The sequence below is a fragment of the Piliocolobus tephrosceles genome, chromosome 8, assembly GCF_002776525.5.
Source record: "Piliocolobus tephrosceles isolate RC106 chromosome 8, ASM277652v3, whole genome shotgun sequence".
Classification (NCBI taxonomy): Eukaryota; Metazoa; Chordata; class Mammalia; order Primates; family Cercopithecidae; genus Piliocolobus; species Piliocolobus tephrosceles.
In genome coordinates this window covers 117,235,369-117,256,399 of record NC_045441.1, presented here as the reverse complement: position 1 = coordinate 117,256,399, position 21,031 = coordinate 117,235,369, and the positions used below count along the sequence as shown (strand labels likewise).

Here is a 21,031-nt window from a genome sequence, read left to right as displayed (position 1 = left end):
CTGCAGTTACTTCCTCCACTGAAGTCTTGAACTCTTCGAAGTCAACCATTAGGCTTAGAATCAACTTCCTTCAAATTTCTGTTTATGTTGGTTGCTGTCTCAACCTCCTCCCATGAATCATGAATGTTCTCAATGGCATTTAAAGTGGTGAATCCATTCCAGAAAGTTTTCAATTTGCTTCCCAGATCCATCAGAAAAATCACTAATTATGGCAGCTTTAGGCTTACAAAACATATTTCTTAAATAGTAAGGTTTGAAAATCAAAATTACTCCTTGATACATAGGCTGCAGAATGAATGCTGTGTTAGCAGGCATGTACAATCTTTGTGTACAACTCTTTCAGAGCTCTTGGGTGACCAGCTAGCTGCAGCACTGTGAATGAGCAGTAATATTTTGAAAAAAAATCTTTTTTTTTTTCTGAGCAGTAGGTCTCAACAATGGGCTTAAAATATTCCATAAACCAGGCTGTCACCAGATATGCTGTCATACAGGCTTTGTTGTTCCTTTTACAGAGCACAGGCAGAGTAGATTCAGCATCATTCTTAGGGGCCTTAGGCTTTTTGGAATGGTCAATGAGCAATGGCTTTAACTTAAAAGTCACCAGCTGCATAAGGTCTTAACAACAGAGTCCACCTGTCTTTTGAAACTCGGAAGGCAGGCATTGACTTCTCTCTAACTATCAAAATCCTGGATGGCACCTTCTTCCAGTAGAAGGCTGTTTCATCTACATTGAAAATCTGGTGTTTGGTGTAGTCACCTTCACCAGAGATCTTAGCTGGATCTTCTGGATAACTTGTTGCAGTTTCTACATCAGCACTTGCTGCTTCACCTTGTACTTTTATGTTATGAAGATGGCTTCTTTCCTTAAACCTCATGAACCAACCTCTAACAGCTTCAAACTTTTCTTCCGCAGCTTCTTTACCTCTGAGTGTTCACAGAATTGAGGTGAGTCAAATCCAGAGGGCTTTCTCTGGATTAGACTTTGGCTTAAGGAAATATTGTGACTGGTTTGATCTTCTATCCAGAACACTAAAATGTTTCCGTATCAGCAATAAGACTGTTTCGATTTTTTTTCTATTTTGAGATAGGTTCTCATTATGTGGCCCAGGCTGATCTGTAACTCCTGGGCTCAGCCTACTGAGTAGTTGAGAGTACAGGCATGCACCACTGCACTCAACTTTGTCTGGTTTTCTTATCATTCAATGGGTGGAGCAGTCAGAACATATACAACATTTATCAATTAAGTTTATTTACCATCTTATATGACTGTGGTTCATGATGACGCAAAACAGTTGAAATAGTAACATCAAAGATCACTGGTCACAGATCACCATAACAGGTATAATAATAATAAAGTTCGAAATGCTGTGAAAATTACCAAATGTGACAGACACATGCTGCTGGAGAAATGGCACTGACATACTTGCTTAACACAGGGTTGCCACAATCCTATTAAAAAATGCAATCTGAAGCGCAATAAAAAGAAGTGCAATAAACCCGGATATGACTGTGCCTCCAACTCTCCAAACCTTAGTAAAAAGGCACAAATGACTGCATAAAAGGACTCCCTCACACACTGGCACACAGCCCTTCAGTTTACCATAACTCACATTAGCAAAAATAAAAGCACAGTCCTCCAATAAGGTATGAGTTTTTTTGCATCCCTTCTTTTGCATAGCTGCCCTGAGCTTGGTGTCACACTTCAATGAGTCCTTTCAGAAGGCCTGCAGAGCGGTGCAATGATCAAGTTTATAAGAGTATGCACAAGAGCCACAAGGAGAAGTGACAGCCAAGCAGCAGCAGTGAGCTCCACAGTCATGTGTTCAGGGAGTGATTTATCTCACATAATTCAATCCATTTAGTGGGAGCCTGAGGGAGACCTTATCCAGACAAGAAACTACCTGTGCCTTCTAGGAAAAGGAGGCCAAGGTGATCTGGCAGGAGACAGCAAGCATGACTCCTGTTTCTCTTTCCCCATAACAAATTCTATTCAATAATTCAATGTAAGAAGTGCTGAGACAACAGGACAGTAACAAAAAAGGCAAGGTGGGGACCATGTGCATCTGGGGACCATGGCAGGATATATCTTTTGCAAGTGAATGAATATTTGTGTGTGCAGGGGTGGCTGGGCAGAGTTGGGGTGGTGGTGGAAGTAAAATGACAGCTTTCCCTCAAAGACTGCAGTCTCTGTGAAGTACCAAATGGAAATAAATAACGATTATTTGCCAGCAGCAAAGAAATGAAGCAGTTTGTTCCTTGAATGCATAAATGTAAATTGCTCAAAGAGCACAGTTTATACATAGCCTTCTGGCTTGTGAAATATTAAGCTACCAGAAAAGATAGGGTAAGACGCACATTAAGTCAGCAAAGAAAGGAGCATCACTTGCCTTAGCACGTCAACCTTAGCACAACAAGAAATACTATTGATGTGGGAAGAGTGTGTGAAAGCAACGTCATGGCTGGGGTTTCGTAAAGGACTGGGATCTTAATGGCATTTGAAAAGAATGAAACGGAGACAAACAGCACTGCCTGGGGAGGTACAGGTGAAGAGTGTCTCGACTCCACTGAGACCTCCCCACAACTAACATGGCATGGGTGGTCTGTTTCAAGTGGGTAATGAATGCCAACTCTGAGAATTCCATCGTTGGTATTTTCCTAAGTCTGGAATTTCCTTTGCTTTAGCTCTATAAGGGCTGCGTGCTTTCAAGTTGCTCTACTCCTACATCCTGCGCTTGGTAGAAACGAGGAGCAGAAAGAGGGTGCAGTGCTGGGGTCTGTACTGACAGGAGGATCCAATCTAGAAACTGTATTTGCATATCCCAACCAGAGAGGAAAAGCATGCTGGTGGGCTCCAGGGCCTCCCCAGAACACAGGGGGAAAGGAGCGTATGTGGCCTCCAGGGATGACTTCTGAGCTCAGAGTAACATGTAACACATAAGACTTACCTGCAAGCAAGAAGGTGATAAGGCAAGTTTCCTTTGGCAAATAGAGTTTGAGACGAGAACCACTGAAGACGTATTCCACCACAGCTTCAGAACGACCTGCCCGCTGAAGAAAAGGCAGGAACTGCTTTGCTTTTTGGGTATCCTGATGGAGAAAAGAGGAAAAGAGTAACTGGAAAGTAATGAAACCCAACGTTTCTGTCTTTCTAGTCTAGGACAAAAAGTTTGGCAGGAAGCTAAGCAAATAACCCTATTTATAGACATTTCTGAAACCAAGACATAGACATGATACTCATGAGGCCTCAGTAGAAGAAATATAGTTAATCAACAGTTTCCAGAACATTCTCATTGACTTAAATACTCAGTTAAAAGGGTGCTTCAAAAATGAGACGTTCATACCAGAGTTCCCTGGGGCAAGAAGAGCTCATCTTCCTTTAACATAAAATTGAGGGGCCAGGTGCAGTGGCTCACGCCTGTAATCCCAGCACTCTGGGAGGCCAAGGCAGGTGGATCACCTGAGGTCAGGGGTTTGAAACCATCTTGGCCAACGTGGTAAAACCCTGTCTCTACTAAAAATAGAAAAAAATTAGCCAGGCATGGTGGCACATGCCTGTAATCCCAGCTACTTGGGAGGCTGAAGCAGGAGAATTGCTTGAACCTGGGAAGTGGAGGTTGCAGTGAGCCAAAATCGCGCCATGTGCACTCCAGTCTGGGCAACAAGAGCGAAACTCTGTCTCCAAAAAAAAAAAAAAAAGAAAAAAAGAAAAAAAGAGGTAAGAAGACCAGTACTTTCTATTTAACCTTTAATATTCATCAAAAAAAAAAAAAAAAAAGTGACACCTAGGCTATGTCACATAGTCCCTATAACCCTGTCCCAGGAAGCCAAAAGTAGTTTATCTTTAAATAGGTTATGTAAGATTCAGAGCTCACAGTTTCTTAACCTTGAGAAGAGGCCAGCCTTCTCCAGGCACTAGTACAGCAATTCCTGCTCTATGTTCATTTTGGGGATGAGATGATACCTGGGGCCTACTGTTCCTACCCAGGGAAATCTCGAACAGCAGGGTGTGGTCAATTCAGAGAAATATCACTTCATGTCAGCATGAATCATTACAGAAATAATAAAAACACATAAAACGGAATAGCAGCTTAAAAACTTTTTTTCGTGCATCAACACAAAAGTCTGTCCGTTCTATCCTCCAGAGAGCCAAATCATGGACATTTTGACTCTCAGAACTCTCAGCCACAGAGAAGCGAAGGGCCTTCAAATTCTTTCAGTCTCTCAAGCTAATTAAACAGATAATAGAGTAAGCGAGCATCAAAATATCACATCGCATATGCTGGGGAAACAGTCACTGGATTTTAGAGTTTTAGGTTTTCAGCCCAGCCAACAGAACTGAAAACTCCCTCTGAGGACACCAAGTTCTGCAAACTTTCCTGACTTTTGTGACACAAGCAGTCTGCACCCAGCCAAGTTCTTCCTTTCTGACTCTTCTAGCAACAGAGCTATTTTATTTAAATTAATGCACATTAGATAATGAAAACATAACAAGCCATCAAGTATTTCAGAGCAGCCAAAGGGGCTCCTCTCATTCAGAAGCAGTGAGGTAGGCTGGGATGAAAACAATATTTATAGTAACTAAGATTCATGCTTCCCATCAAATAGATTCCTAGAGAAAAAGACAGCGATCCATTCTCAGTGTCTCTAACAGTACAGTGGTAAAAGGCAAGGTAACCATGAGCTTTAGTGGGTTGGAAACTTCCCCACTGAACACTTAAGCAACACATTCTCCTACACATATACAGCATGAAAAATGCCTGCCTGGCAGCTGGCTGAAGTCCAGAACAGTCAAGTAAGATAAATGCTCCATGAGAAAGCAAGCACTACTTGATTAAAATCCTTGTGCCATACTAGTCTAAGTCTGGGACATTATTCATGAACTGAACCAGTAAGTCGACAATAATTATCAAATTGATTATCGCAAATCATGAGGCAACCTAACATCTCGGAAGAGAAGGCCTTTTTCTTAAGATCAGAGCAAACTATATTTTTCAGAAATAGACTGCTGCTCATCACTGTCCTTTGGATGTAGTTATCTGGAAAAAGTGCTTATAGGAATAACAACGGCACACACACAGGCATGCCTTTCATGTTTGAACTAACAAGGAGGTTGCAGCACACTCTCTTCTTTTTTTGCTAAACTCTTACTTACTTTATAAAGAGAGAAATCTACTCAGACTGAGAATAATCAAGGAGCCTCAAAGGGACCTAAGTGCTACCCATGTCATAAAAATCAATACATGTTCCTGACTCCTCCCAAGTCTCAATGCACAACTCAACAGCTCTAGTCCAGAAATGACACATGGGAAGATAGACAAGAGGATGACATATCATTGATTATGGCAAAGATGAGAAGTGAAAGCCAACTATGAAAATCAGGCTGGGCGCAGTGGCTCACACCTGTAATCCCAGCACTTTGGGAGGCCGAGGCAGGCGGATCCCAAGGTCAGGAGATCGAGACTATCCTGGCTAACATGGTGAAACCCCGTCTCTACTAAAAATACAAAAAAAAAAAAAAAAAAAAAAAGAAAGAAAAGAAAAGAAAAGAAAAGAAAAAAGAAAGAAAAAATAGCCAGGAGTGGTGGCCGACCCCTGTAGTCCCAGCTACTTGGGAGGCTGAGGCAGGAGAAAGGCATGAACCTGGGAGGCAGACTTGCAGTGAGCCAAGATCACGCCACTGCACTCCAGCCCGGGCAACAGAGTGAGACTCTGACAAAAAAAAAAAAAAAAAAATTCAGAATATTAAGTTGACAGAATATTAAGCTGACAGAATATTAAGTTCTTATAAAGTCAATTAAATTGATTATAAGAACCCAAAGATGTTGGCGCTTTCAAATCTCAGTCACAGCCACACAAAGGTGTGTGTCTTTCCTTGTCATCTCAAGCACTTTTTTGCTTGGCATGTTCCTTTTCTTTCTTTTTTTTTTTTTTTTTTTTTTTTTTTTTTTGAGACGGAGTCTCAGTCTGCCGCCCAGGCTGGAGTGCAGTGGCGCGATCTCGGCTCACTGCAAGCTCCGCCTCCCGGTTTATGCCATTCTCCTGCCTCAGCCTCCCGAGTAGCTGGGACTACAGGCGCCTGCCACCACGCCCGGCTAATTGTTTTGTATTTTTAGTAGAGACGGGGTTTCACTGTGTTTGCCAGGATGGTCTTGATCTCCTGACCTCGTGATCCGCCCGCCTCGGCCTCCCAAAGTGCTGGGATTACAGGCGTGAGCCACCGCGCCCGGCCGGCATGTTCCTTTTCAATACAAGCATCCTTGAAATCTTTAATATGTGTTTCAGTGGCTCAAATGAAAAACACTAGTTAGGAAGACTGGCAAGTTTCCTCAGGTGATATAGCTATAAATCTTCCCTGGTAATTCAGTTATGGAAATTATTTATTTTAGAAATTCTGATTATACCATTATAAAATTGACTGAATTTGCCTTCCAAAGAGAGAGTGCAAGTAGCAATGTGCTTCAGTCTCTTAGACACATTTCCAGAGTTAATAAGAGCCAGGGAGACAGAGATTTTCTCTTAAGAGAAGAAAAGAGAAGAGAAGAGAAGAGAAGAGAAGAGAAGAGAAGAGAAGAGAAGAGAAGAGAAGAGAAGAGAAGAGAAGAGAAGAGAAGAGAAAAAAAAACCTGGCCGGGCACGATGGCTCACGGCTGTAATCCCAGCACTTTGGGAAGCGGAGGCAGGCAGATCATTTGAGATCAGGAGTTCGCGACCAGCCTGGCCAACATGGTGAAACCCTAAAAATACAAAAATTAGTCGGGTGTAGCAGGGTGTGCCTGTAATCCCAGCTACTTGGGAGGCTGAGGCAGGAGAATCATTTGAACCTGGGACGCGGAGGTTGCAGTGAGCCCAATCATACCATTGCACTCGAGCCTGGGCAACGAGAGTGAAACTCCATCTCAAAACAAAAAACAAAAAACCACCCAAAACCATATGCATAAATAAAGATTAAAGACCTTAGATTTAAAGAGATAACAACTACAGGACTTGTTACACAGAATGCTCACTTCAAGGCAATATCAAATATTTCTGCTTATATATCTATATGCTAAAGCTTTCACTCTCAGTTTTCATTGCTATTGCTTACTTACATAAGGTCTGGGATTCTATTTGCCAGTTTTCTGCCACTACATTGGCTCATAGCTTTGAGAATTCAAGTAAATAAGTTAGCTGTGGTTTTTTTTGTTATCTACACCAATATTCTCCTCCACTGGTGTAAATAATCAGGAAGCAACTGGATTTCTGACAAGAGAAGTCTTTTTTTGTTGTTGCACTGGTAGTTTTCACATTACCTGTGCTCTACAACAAACTATACGTAAGTATTTTCCTGTACTCTTAGAAAAGCTAATTTAAGATTGCATTAGCTACATTTAACCTGCTATTGTGGATGGCATCTCTTTAAGGAATGTTTCTGCCTCCTCAATGCACCTTGAAATTGAGAAAGTAATGATGCAACAAATGTGCCTGGGGTGACTTCATTTCAAAGGATTTTAATATCTATATCGCAAACAATAGGGTTCTGAATGACCCTCCAGAATGGCAGGATGATCCTTAGAGAGAAGCAGAGAAGCAAAGGTTATAAAAACACCTTATTTATAAATTCTCACTCCGCCCTGACTTCTGGCTGGTCAGGCCAAATCTCTTCCAAATGTGGGTACATCTATTTATGGCTATAAGACATCCCCTTCAGCAGTTAGATTGGAACTTATCTCCACAAAGTACCTTGCTGTGTATACAAACACGTTTAAAATAATTTAGTATGATGAATTCCCAGGCTTGGGAGAATGGGAGATTTGGGTGGATAGGTGGGAGAGCAGGGGAAGCAGAATCCTTGTACAGCTGGCACAGGATAGAAGTGTCTGAAAGACCACCACCCCAGACAGCCAGGTCACCTGCTTCCTAGAGGAGCTGAACTACAGAAATTACAATTCTGTGAATTCTGGAACAGAGTTTAGGCTGTCGGTGTGCACTAGATGTATGCAAAGTGATTCCCATGATTTCTCCAACAAAAGTCCCCAAATAGTAGGCATGAAACTAGAAAGGGCTGGTGAGAGGTAAACATAACAGCACACAAAACAGCATGGGAAAATGGGAATACACTAAACCTATTAGTTAACAATTAACCACTCAGGATTGTCATGTGCAAGGCTCAAATGGGAATTGTTAATAATGAAGATCACGAATTAGTTCTCATCATCACAATCACTCTCTGATTAACATTACACGAAAATGAACTCAAAACAAATACATGCAGAACTGATGATGTTACTGGGGAAGCATATTCTACCAGCACTTGAGAAACAGCTAGAAAGAAGTCCATCAACCCTGACGGGCCTTCCTGGAGGTGCAAGCATATGCTCTACTGCCCATCCCAGGATGTTTCTTCCTATGAAGCTCTCTGTACTGCTTGGTCCCACCAGGGCTGACCTGAGGGTAAAGGACTCCAGGGCACAATGCTGTTTAGGTCTAACCAATCTTAACTCTAAAGCAGCAAAATCCTCGTGAACAAGAGGACAGACACAGGAAAAAAAAAAAGAGTGTGGAGATCAGAACGAATCTTTAAGGATAGTGAAGCAAATGTGCTCTCTCATTTTAAGGTGTATGATGATCATTCACTGCCATAGTTATCTATGTTTTTCAGGGTTGTGCAGACCAGGAGAATTACTTTTGCGGCTATGTGGAAGACAAATCACAACTACATCTCCTGTCAGCAAGGCAAAACCATCACCTATCTCTCCACACTCTTACTACTTTCCACATCTTGGGCCCTATGGCCCCAAGTGCCATTTTAATTCACAGAATGAGTTTACGATTCGATGAAGAGCCAGTTGTACAGCATGATCATCTCTTGAAATACATGGAACCTTGCGAGGGAAGGATTCTCTGTGAATGCCCTTGAGCTCCTGTGTCACCACAAAGCACTTGCAAATTGGAAACTGTTCTTCCCTGGCTGCTCATCAATACTTTGTGGTGAGATGCGTACTAGAGAGACCAGGGAGGGCGTAAACTTCAGTGAGCTGCAAGTTTAATAGGAATTAAGTGAACATAGAGGAGAACACTGACAAAAACAAACCCCCAAACAAAAAAATTACAACAGGAAAAAAAAAGGTGCTAAAACTAGGCCATCAATTATCTTTCAATAATTGGGTAGCATGGCACATGCCTGTAATCCTAGCGCTTTGAGAGGCCGAGGTGGGAGCATCACATGAGGCTAGGAGTTCAAGACCCCATCTCTACAAAAAATTTGAAAATTAGTCAAGCACAGTGGCACAGGCCTGTAGTCCCAGCTGCTTGGGAGGCTAAGGCAAGAAGACTGCTTCAGCCCAGGAGTTTGAGGCTGCAGTGAGCTATAATCATGCCACAACACTCTAGAGCCTGGGTGACAGATTGAGACCTTGTCTCTTAAAAAATTAAAAATCAGATTCTCACATAGTTTACTTGGTTGGTGAAGCACCTCACTCAGGCCTGCAGCATGTAGAACATAGGAGAAACCACACCCCAGGCTCTGAGCTCCAGTTCTGGCAGCATGAATCAAGAGGACATTTGGACGTTTGTAGGAGCATTAAGTAGGAAAAAAGCCCTGAGCTTAGGATGTGTAATTCTAATTGGTGACGCCCTCAACAGAGAGTATTACAATTATTAAAAGAAATGTCCTGGCTAAGCACATTTTCCAAAGGGGGCAGGAATGGTATGCTTGCCCAACTGGAAGAAGGAAGCCACAGGGCAAAGCAGTGCAAGGGTAGCACTCCAACGTGTGGAAGAAAACCAGTACTCTCCAATCAGACTTGCAAGGAACTGAACTGTCTATGAGTTTAAGGAGCCCTAAGAAAGTCAGACATCTACAAATATTTTTATTCGGTTGGTCCTACCCACCATTTATTTTTTCCTTTCCACAGTGTACAATTCTGAGAAATGAAACCAGAACTTGGCAAATACTTAGGAAGAGAAGACACATCTCTATGTTTAGAATAAAAATATGCAAAGCACCATTTGGACAATCACTGCAGTCCACTAAAATAAAGTGAAATCCTGTTAGAGGAACAGATTAGGGACCCTCAGAAAATGGTCTGGGCCAGGCATGGTGGCCTCATGCCTGTAGTGTTTTGCCTGAGGCAAAAACATTGCTTGAGCCAGGGAGTTTGAGATCAGCCTGGCCATCATCATGGGACCTTGCCTCACAAAAAAAAAAGAAAGAAAGAAAGAAAAAAATCAGCTGGGCATGGTGGTGCACACCTGTAGTCTTATGTACTCAGGAGGCTGATGTGGGAGGATAGCTTAAGCCTTGGAGGTAGAGGCTGCAGTGAGCAGTGATGGCACACCACTGCACTCCCAGCCTGGATGACAGAGTAAGACTTTGCTTCATTCTTTAAAAAAACAAAGCAAGGCAAAGCAAAGATAATGGCCTGGACGTTATACATAATCACTAAAACTGGAAATAAGCTAAATATCCCTCAACTGGGTATAAATTTTAGTACACCACACAATGGAATACTACTCTACACTAAAAAAGCCATGGGCAACAACATGTATGAATCTCAAATACATGATTACGTTTGTATGACATTTTGACAAAGGTTAAACTATAGTTAAACAGAACAACATGAGTGGTTGCCAGGGACTAGAAGTTGACTCTAAAAGGAATGGAGGAATTGGGATGATGGAACAGTTCTACTATCTTGACTGTGGTGGTGATTTCATAAATATATGTTTCTCAAAATGCACATTTGCCAAAACTCACAGAATTATATGCTAAAAATGAGAACATTTTACTGTATATAAATTATACCTTTAAGAATATACACTAACACAATAAAAACAACCTGCACAGGAAGAATATACAATATTTTAATTTTTAACTCAAGAAAACTTATGCCGTAATTAATCTGCAAGTAGTTTGGAGAGAATAGCAAATTCAAAATTAACCACCCAGTCATTATGTTTTAAATCAACTACTTTGATCACTACTTTGAATACTAGTGTATTAAAGTACTTAAAACATTTTAATAAGAAAATGGTTTAGATGAGAAAGCAAGGGGTTAGAAAAGCACAGAAAAAAAGGTCTCATTGGTTCCCCAAAAGCAGCGTAAGAAAGTCTAAACTTCTAGCAATAGCTAAAAGAAAGCATCAGATGGAGCATGAGGCCATCCACATGAGCCATAAAGAGGATACATTTTGTTCAAATAAAGAAAAAAGTTCTACTAAGTACATATGCCTACTGACCTTTCTTTTCTACCTTGAAATAAAATCATGTGATACAGCTTAATGTGAATAAAGTAATACCCAATTCTCAATCAAATAAAAATTCTATACAAGCTCAGAGATTGTTCCCTTATTGAATGACTTTCAGTTTCCCAAATTTAACCATATGAAATTATGCTGTGAGAAGCATTCAGTTTAACCTTTAGAAATGAAGTCATTGCCTTTTAGTGGTAAAAATCTGCATTTTATCATCAACAGGAAATACAATGCCCTTGGCTTATTCTAGAGAATCTTTTTTTTTTTTTCAAGATAAGTTAGGCATAGAAAGTGCAGATGATGGCGTATCTGTGCCTCAAGTAAAAAGGGCAGAAATGAGAATATATCTAGTCAGGATAAAGTATCAAGCACATAAACTTGCTTTCTTCCTGTCTTCAATGTTCTTTCTCTAACTTGGATGACAGGCAGCCATCAAGGCAGTGCCAAAGGTGCCAGGTGATGAGGGCTGCCAACCCACAGAACTACCTGAAAGGTATGGCTCATAATTCTTGCTGTATAGAAAAGTTTCCATGAATAAATCTGTCTCCCTACCTCATCTCAAACTGTCCCTTTTCCCCATTTTTCAATACTCTAACTTCTCAACACACTAGTCTTACAATTTTTTAACTCAATACTCAGTGATCATAATATCATGACTTTGTAAACGATAGCCCTCCAGTTAGAGAGCTTCCTCCCAAGAGTTCTTCCATCCTCCTGCTGACCTCTGCAGGGTGGCTTGCTAGGACTCCCCTTGGCCAAGACTGGCAACTCTTTTCACAACCTTTCCCAGATTGCTTCCTCGATCCATGCCTTCTGCTTTATTGGTTTGTTTCCCTTTGTTTTTGTTAAACAAACAAACAAACAACTACAAAGTATTTCATAGAGAAAATGTCTTATCTCTCTGAGGTCAAGTAAGTAAATATACTATTGATTTTGTAGTTTTATTCGGAGAAAAACTATCCTACTCTTGAATATGTTGAATCAACAGATAAACTTCTTCCATTATTCATCAGTATAGTAATGTACTATATTTTTGAAATGACTGAATGCTTTAGTAATGATATGAAGAAAATTTATTTCAGTATGCAACTTAATTGTATCTACTCAAACACAGGAATAAGAGAGAGTGGTTCAGACATACCAATTTGTAAGAAGAAAATGTTTATACGATAGTTTAACATACTGGGAGGTATACCTTCCAAATATTTTTAGCTAAAATATTCTAAAAGCAGGTACTTTACTCAAATTATAAACATCCAATTTATATCAAATACACCATTAAACTGTAATGGTTAAAAGTAGCATTTCTACTTTGAACTGGTAAAAATAAACACAGAAAAAGGCCATTTAGACTTTTAACAATTCTAGAGTTACTTTTCTAAGAATTAAATGATAATGAATTTTTATAGGAAGACTACAATAAACATCTTACACATTTTCAGAATTGACACATGAGACTGGACTAAAAACATAGCTTATGCATGGTATGTGGCACTAAGAATACGAAATAAAGCAAATCAACCACCATCTACAACTGTGCACATCAATTACAAGGCTAGGATTAAAAAATAACTTAACAGGTTTAAAATACTATTTTTTCTTTAACAGTTTTGGATCAATTTTTATCATTTCCAAAGTCTCTATAGGCAAGAGGTAAGAACCTATTATAGAACCAGAAAATGGCTTGAGAGATAATTAAAATAAAATGTGTAGAGTAAAGAATTTAAAAGACACCTGATGAAGCGCAAGTCTTCACTTCATGGGCAAATCAAGAACTTGGGCCAAGGAAATTGATGTCACACTTAACTGTGCCCCACCCAAGACAAGAATGCAACTTCAGAAAATAACAGAGAAAAAAAAAGTCAGCAAGTAACCTATAATATAAAAATTATCTTAAAATCAAAATAAATGTTAGTAAAGGCTAAATGGCTAAAACACTTTTAATATTTCCTAAAAGTATTTTGAACATTCATTTTTGCCTGCAGACACACCAGTATAGGTTCAATAAACCTTAAGTGAAAGTTTTATTTTTATGTCTAATTAGTCTTTTAAAGCCTTACATTTTTAAAGCATTAATAAAAATAGATAATTACAAAATTCAGGAGAGAAAGTTCTAGTTTTTTTTTTAACATGGAGAAAAATGGCAACATTTTGATAGAAATTTATTACTAATTAAAACAGAAGGTGGTCAGTGTTTTGAAGAACAACAACAAATGCATCCAATTAAAAACCCAATCATTTTACTCAATAAAGATTTATAGGATGATGTTGTTAAAAAATATATGCTATTCTTTGGCCTAGGTTTCTACTTTATGGACATGTTCTGAGAAAATAATCATAGACTATGATTTATCTAAAGGAACAAATGTTTATGAGAGGAAAAAACAATAAAACAACTCCAATATCCAACAACAGAAGGCTGATTAAATCAATTCTAATAGAACAATTTACAGCATTCATTCATCCAACAATACCTGCTAAGTACCTGCTTGGTGCCAGATACTCTTCTAGCACCTGACTATATAGTTAAGAATAACACAGCAAGGCTTCCCATCCTGAAAAGAGCTTACAATACTTAAAAGAAAAAGAAATAAATAAGGAAACCCACATTCTGGTAAATAGAAGAGTTAGTAGCACAGATAATTTCTATTATTTTCACTCACATTTGATGCATTTAAAAACAGAAACTTTGATAGAAAATTTGAATGAAGAAAAATATGCCTAAGGTTTTGTTTATAAAAGAAAAAAGTCATCTGGGGGCGGTGGCTTACGCCTGCAATCCCAGCACTTTGGGAGGGGGAGGCGGGCAGATGACTTGAGGTCAGGAGTTCGAGACCAGCCTGGCCAATATGGTGAAATCCCATCTCAATTGAAAAAAAAAAAAAATACAAAAATTAGCCGGGTATGGTGGCAGGCACCTATAATTCCACCTTCTCGGGAGACATGAGAATCACTTGAACCTGGGGGAGGCAGAGGCTGCAGTGAGCTGGGATTGTGCCATTGCACTCCAGCCTGGGCTACAAAGTGAGACTCTGTCTAAAAAATAAAAAAAATAAATAAATAAATAAAAATAAAAAAATCTATTAACATTCAAGTCTGATTAAACTTTGCCTAGATAAACTTCTACATTATTAAAGGTCAGATAACTAATTGTCCCTTTAGTTTGTAAGTGTCAGCATTCAACATTCACTGCAGTGAATTAGTTCTTATAATTAATTGTTCTATATATTTTGAAACAAATAAATATTATTGATGCTATAATAAAGTCTGTATACGGATGTGGAAACAGCTTGACCTGAAGCTGTATGTGAAATCTGCTCTACGATTCCATCAAAAACAGATTGAAGCACAGTGTTTTATGGTACTAATGACACCAAACTAAGTAGTCTTTTTCTAAGGACTAAGAGTGGCTGAGTGCAGTGGCTCACACCTGTGTTCCCAGCACTTTGGGAGGCCCAGGTGGGAGAATCACTTGATTCAGGAGTTCCAAATCAGCTCTGGCAACATAGCAGCAGATCCTATCAGAATAGGACAGAGATCCTAACTCTATAAAAAAATTTTTAAAAATTAGCCGGGTGTGGTAGCGTGCCTGAAGTCACAGCTACCTGTGTAAAAAGAGTGTGGACAATGGGTAGAAAACAAACAAAAACCATACATTAATATGATGTGAGAATAAAAATTTGTTCCTAGTAAGGACAGCAACTTGTAAAAAGCCCAACAGCCAGGATCAGAAATAGATTTAATAAAGCATACCCATGCATGCATAAAAATATGTGAAACCAAGCTTAAACAATAATGAAACTACTTTTACAGAATGATACTTTTAAAGTAGTTGGAAATGTAGTTAGTGTTTTAGGTGTATTTGGGAATTCTAATTTTTCTTAAGGAAAATACAGAATTAATCTTACCCCACCCGAGAGCTTTACAATTTTGTTATGATGTAACCATACGTGGATATTGTATTGGGGTTCTAGAATTGAGACTCTAAGGACCTTGTCTATCGGTGAAAAATGATGTACCACAGAGTGCATAAGTGATGGCAGAGAATTGGGACAGCTTTGGTGAAGATAACAGAAATTTGTTCAGTTAAGGATCTCACATCATTGTCATTTCTTTCTCCATCAGTACACACGTGCTGATGGATGCTCTCAAGATTCCCCACTCATTCAAAACTACATAGACACCATCATTGTGTACTTTATGCATTTCCTATTGTTAGGAAACTCCTAAAAACTACAGATCTAAAGATAAGACACAGTTTCTGCTGACAACTCAGGTGGGAAGATATCTAGCTTTTGCTGCCCCCTTGCTTTCCTTCATTCCACAAATACTGCTCTACGGTCACCAGTAACTCATGGAATTGCACTGTCCACTGGATAGTTTTCAATTTCATCTTACTTGACCTTGAAGCTGGAGACTCAATTCTTGCCTTGTGAAACTCTCTCTCCTCTTAATTTGTACATTACACTCGCCTGATTTATCTCCGACAGCTTGGGCGGCAACTTTTTAAAGTCTGTTTGTTCAAACACTCCCCCATCCATAAGTAATCTTAAATAAAGGGCTTGGCCTAGGGACTCTTCTCTCTTAATGTTCTCTGGGCATTTTTGTACACTCACATGTAGGTGTCCTATAGTCCTAAAACTAATGCATGAAACCTAGGCTACTAATGCTCATTAGTGCCTCAATTTTAACATGTTCAGAAAGTCTTAATTTTCCTTACAAACCTATTCTGCCATCATTTACAATATCAGAAAAGGAGCAACACCATCAACTAGATATTTGGAATGTTCATGCATGACACTTGATGTAACTTCCCTTTCTTGACCCCAATCCAAACAACCACTCAATTCTACCAGTTCTTATACCAAAATAGATCTCACATTTATCTTTCCGCCTCCATTGCCACAATCCTAGTTCCAGCCCCTATTCAGCAATCACCAGGTGAACTGCAAATTCTCCCCTAACCATTGTTTCAAATCTATCTCGAAATAACAGCCAAAATGGAAAAAAAATTTATAGATATATACAAATTCTCCCCTAACCATTGTTTCAAGTCTATCTCCAAATAACAGCCAAAATGGAAAAAAAGAAAAGTTTATAGATATATACCTAGCTAACTCTCTTTCTCTCTCTGTGTGTGTATATATATGTACACATACACACACACACACACACACACACACACACGCTGTCCTAATTATTCTACTCCCATTTCTATGATTTCTCACTGTTCTTCAGATAAAATTCAAAATCCTTTTCAAGGACTACAATGTCCAAATTATTCAGTTATTCATTCTCTCATTACTATCCTCACATTGCAGCAATGCTGACTGGTCTGCCATTGTGAACACAAGCAAACTTCCACCTCAGGACTTCCGTATACAACATTTTATCCTTTGGCCCTGAACAAGATCTTCTGCTAACTCCTTCTTTGGGCCTCACTTTGAAATCACTTCAAGGACATTATCAGACCACTTAGAATAAGCTATGGCCACCAGTATACACTCTCCCAGGACTCTGTACTCCCATTACGATTGTAATTATATAACAAATTGTGTATTCCCTGTAAAGACTATAGCTGTCTTGTTTAATATATTCTCAACACTCAGCATTCTGCCTGGCATATGAAAAGCTCTCGATAAATACTTATTGTTTGATCATCCATTCACTGATTCAACATGAGGAATGCATTTAAAAAACAAGACAGAGATGGCACATGTTAAATGTCAAAAAAGAGATAAAGAGGCAGTAAAATAACTCAGGAGAGGGAGCGGTAGGATTTGGGCTGGAATTGGATGAAGAGTTTGCAATGTAAATACTATTGAGGATGATAATGACAGCTCTCATTTATAGAGGACTTTCTGTGTGCTAGGCAGAATGCTAAGCAATTTAATAATAATGAACACCAGGCTGGGAGCAGTGGCTCGCACTTGAGCCCAGGAGTTCGAGATCACCATGGGCAACATGGCAAAACCCCATCTCTACAAAAAAATAAAAACTTTGCCAGGCGTAGTGGTGCACACCCGTGGTCCCAGCTACTTGGGAGGCTAACGCAGGAGAATCACCTGAGCCTGGGAGGCAGAGGTTGCAGTGAGCTGAGATTGCACCACTGCACTCCAGCCCGGGCAACAGAGCTGAGATCCTGTCTCAAAAAAAATAATGAACACCGGCATGTGAACCACTGCTCTCTGTTGAGCTCTTATGTCAGCTGTTTAAAACAGCTACATGTATTAATTCACTCACTCACACCACAATCTAATGAGGTAAGTGCCATTATCATACCCATTTCCCACAGGGGAAAACTGAGGTACAGAAATAAAAAATAACTTCCCCAAGGCGCCAAGGTTATAAGCAATTGAGGCACAATTGAACCCCAGTAATCTAATGTTAGAGCCCATGCTAATCATCGTAACTCCATACTGCCACTATATTCTAGAAGACACACACCCCTTTGGCTACATTCTTTTACTAACTTGCCCACTTACAGTTAATAACCAGTACAGCCAATCCTCTACCTTGGAGTATGGGGCACTTTTTTCCAAACACAAGTTCATGCTGTTTGAGCCCATCACTTGGCAAACTGAATCTAAACTGGGCACTATAACGAGATACAAAAAGATTCCCTTCTCAGGAGTTTAGAAACTAGTAAGGAAAACCAATGCACATATATTAAACAACTTACGAAATTACCAATTTATCAACAAGCACAAAATCATGGTAATAGGATTATGTAAATGTTGAAGGGCAAGATCAGAAGGCAGTGGGGATAAAACGGGAGAAATTACCTGGAAGAAGAGACATATGCCAGGGAAGAAGGCATGGCCAGCAGGGGAGAAGAGATAGCATTGCAAAAAGAAGAAATGCGATTCAACAAATGCTAATTAACAATGAAGTCAGAGTCAGTCAACTGAGGACCTTAAGTAGTGGAGGAGATGAATACGATATAAAGAAAATAAATGATCTCTACTGTGGGTGAAGTATCTGGAGATGTTGCAGTAATGCAAATCAAGTCTTCCTCCAAATTAGAACTCTTGGTAATAGCTTACATTTTCTGGCCCCTTCCAAATTCGATATTGTATTAGGACTTCTATAATTTCTTCCTGAGAACACCATTTCCTGAACAACTGAGGCAGAAAACTACCAGGGCATTTCAAAGCAACCCTGGGCTCTAATTTCAAAATATCTGGATGTTAACACTGCAAGGAGTGTCCAAAATTCTGTATGACATATTCTGTAGGGAATATGTTGTAAGCATGCTAAATAAAGACTTAAAATACAAGTAAGCAGAATGTCTATGTTAGTAAAATTACTTACTTTGAAATGTTTACATAAGCAATAGCCACAGGACACAATGAGTTCAATCCAAGGCTAAGTAGTGTTATGATGGTAAAATGGAGAGTGAATCTGGGGCTATGCAGAAATATTTCAAGTTTTATCATATCACTCAGCAGCCATGGGACAGATCAGACAATCCAATCACATACCTCAACCTGGGAATCAGAAATTTTGTCAACTGCCTCCAAAATATACTTACATTCATCCCTGTAATGGGCTCATTTAGCCAGTTTTGACCCATAAAATAGAATCACAGAGTGTTATCTACATGCACCCAGAGAATGGGAAAGAGAACAATCGAAGAGCCTGGACCAGCTATAGCCGAATCTATGGCCAGAGGAACTCTCTTTGGAAAAAGATGCTACTTTATTTGGAAAAAATGTTCCTAATTCCCTCAATTTCCTTTCTCATGTCTTTGAACAAAAAGAAAGGAAAAAATCATTATAGCTCAGTACACTTCAATGAATGCTAGGACCCTGTTGCTGAGGAGCTCAATTGCATGCACTCCTGTTTGTGAAGGCACAGTTAAACAAGGAAGCAGAAAGAAACCAGAAAAATGTATGGCAGAAAGCTTCCTGATAATAGAATCCATGACAGTGACATGCTACTGACTATACTGGGAGGAAGATATTTTTGTTATATAAGAAGGAACAAATAAAGAAGCCCTGTCTCTAACAGTGCTCCACCTCTGGGCAGCTCACCTGAGTAAACATTTTCTCAGAGGTGTTGAATTGCAGAGCTAGGACACTCACACCAATGGACAAGAAGCTGTGCCCTGCTTTCAAAGTCCAATCCTAGCTCCCTACCTCAAGGTTATCTGCTCTGGTGCCTGAATTTTCCAAGACAAGACTGTTCTAAACAAAAAGCTAAACCAAGTAAGGTACAGACTTGGAACCAGACATGATGCAGATGAAAGAGACATAATCACTTTTGAATTTTTTCTTTTTTTAGGACTTTCACAGCCAAATTATTGTTCATGTTTCCAGGTACAGAGGAGGCAACAAAACCAAGATTTTCAAAGCATGTAATTCTATAATCATTTATTGCCCACCATATACATGGTTTTGTATTTCTCTTGCTTCTACAATTGTTTCCCCTGCTAAAAGATAATTTTCAGTAAGGTAAAATCTCGACTCTTATTCAAATATAAAATAAACTTCATATAGAAAATTTCATTTTAACCGCACTAATTAATAAGGGAACCAGAAAGGCTCAAAGAGACTAAAGAACAGATACAAATTACGTTACTAGGAATACTGAGGTGAATTTGCTAAAGTTGCAAAAACAAAGTCAAACTAGGGAGTAAAAATGTAAAGTTTGAAATCATTTCTCTTACAGGGTGGAAATCAATTGTATCTCTTCGGGACCACATTTCTACATTTCTATCTACAAAGATGCAAAACAGCCCAATTAATAGAAGCTAAATAAAAGAAGTGAGAAACCATGTCCTAAATTGGGTGCCCTCCAAAAACAACACAACTCAGTCAGAAAGTGGACTAAAATCTATAAAAGGAGGTACTGAAACACAACCATCACTAACTGTGGCACCTGCTGCAATGAAATTTTGAAAAAATTCCCATGTAAATAAAAAATGCTTTCAAATTTATTTAAGAGAAGGATGGCCCTGTAGTTCTGGCAAATATGAACAGGGGAGTTTCAAAAAACAAAGTGGTTGCACACAACTCATATGAACAAAGAAACTATGGACAGCCAAGTGTGGTGGCTCATGCCTGTAAGTCCCAGTTACTTGGGAGGTTGAGGCAGGAGGACCTCTTGGGCCCAGGAGTTTGAGTCCAGCCTGGGCAACATAGTAAGATCTCATCTTAAAAAACAAATAAAGAAAAAAAGAGAAAAAGAAACAAACTATGGGCAAAAAAACTCCAACACAATAAAGCAATGCTTTCCATCACAAGGGTGAGAGCAACTGGCTGAAGCAACTCTCTGGCAGAATCAAGATCAAGGTCTTCTTAGTAACATCCAACTCTTAGCAGAGACATATTTTAGAAGAGGTGAAAAGAGAAAAGAGGGCCGGACATGGTGGCTCATGCCTGTAATCCCAGCACTTTGGGAGGCTGAGGCAGGCGGATCACCTGAGGTCGGGAGGAGTTCAAGACCAGCCTGACCAACATGGCGAAACCCTGTCTCTACCAAAAACACAAAAACTAGCTGGGTGTGGTGGCGCGTGCCTGTAATCCCAGCTACTCAGGAGGCTGAGGCAGGAGAATTGCTTGAACCCGGGAGGCGGAGGTTGCAGTGAGCTGAGATGGCGCCACTGCATTCCAGCCTGGGCAACAGAGCAAGACTCTGTCTCAACAAAAAATAAAATAAAATAAAATCAAGTAAAGTAAAGTAAAAAGTAAAGTAAAGTAAAAAGTAAAGTAAAGTAAAAAGTAAAGTAAAGTAAAATAAAGTAAAATAAAATAAAATAAATAAAATAAAAAAATAAAATAAATAAAATAAAATA

At 39.4% G+C, this 21,031-nt stretch overlaps 1 protein-coding gene across 1 annotated transcript in view; it reads right to left on the bottom strand.

Annotated features, from left to right (window-relative positions):
• The window catches only part of SND1 (staphylococcal nuclease and tudor domain containing 1), a 438,355-nt gene that overhangs the window by 158,205 nt on the left and 259,119 nt on the right, over positions 1–21,031 (bottom strand). The window contains exon 15 of the mRNA XM_026454383.2: positions 2,946–3,087. Within this exon, the coding sequence (XP_026310168.1) occupies positions 2,946–3,087 (142 nt within the window). The remainder of the gene's footprint in view (positions 1–2,945; positions 3,088–21,031) is intronic.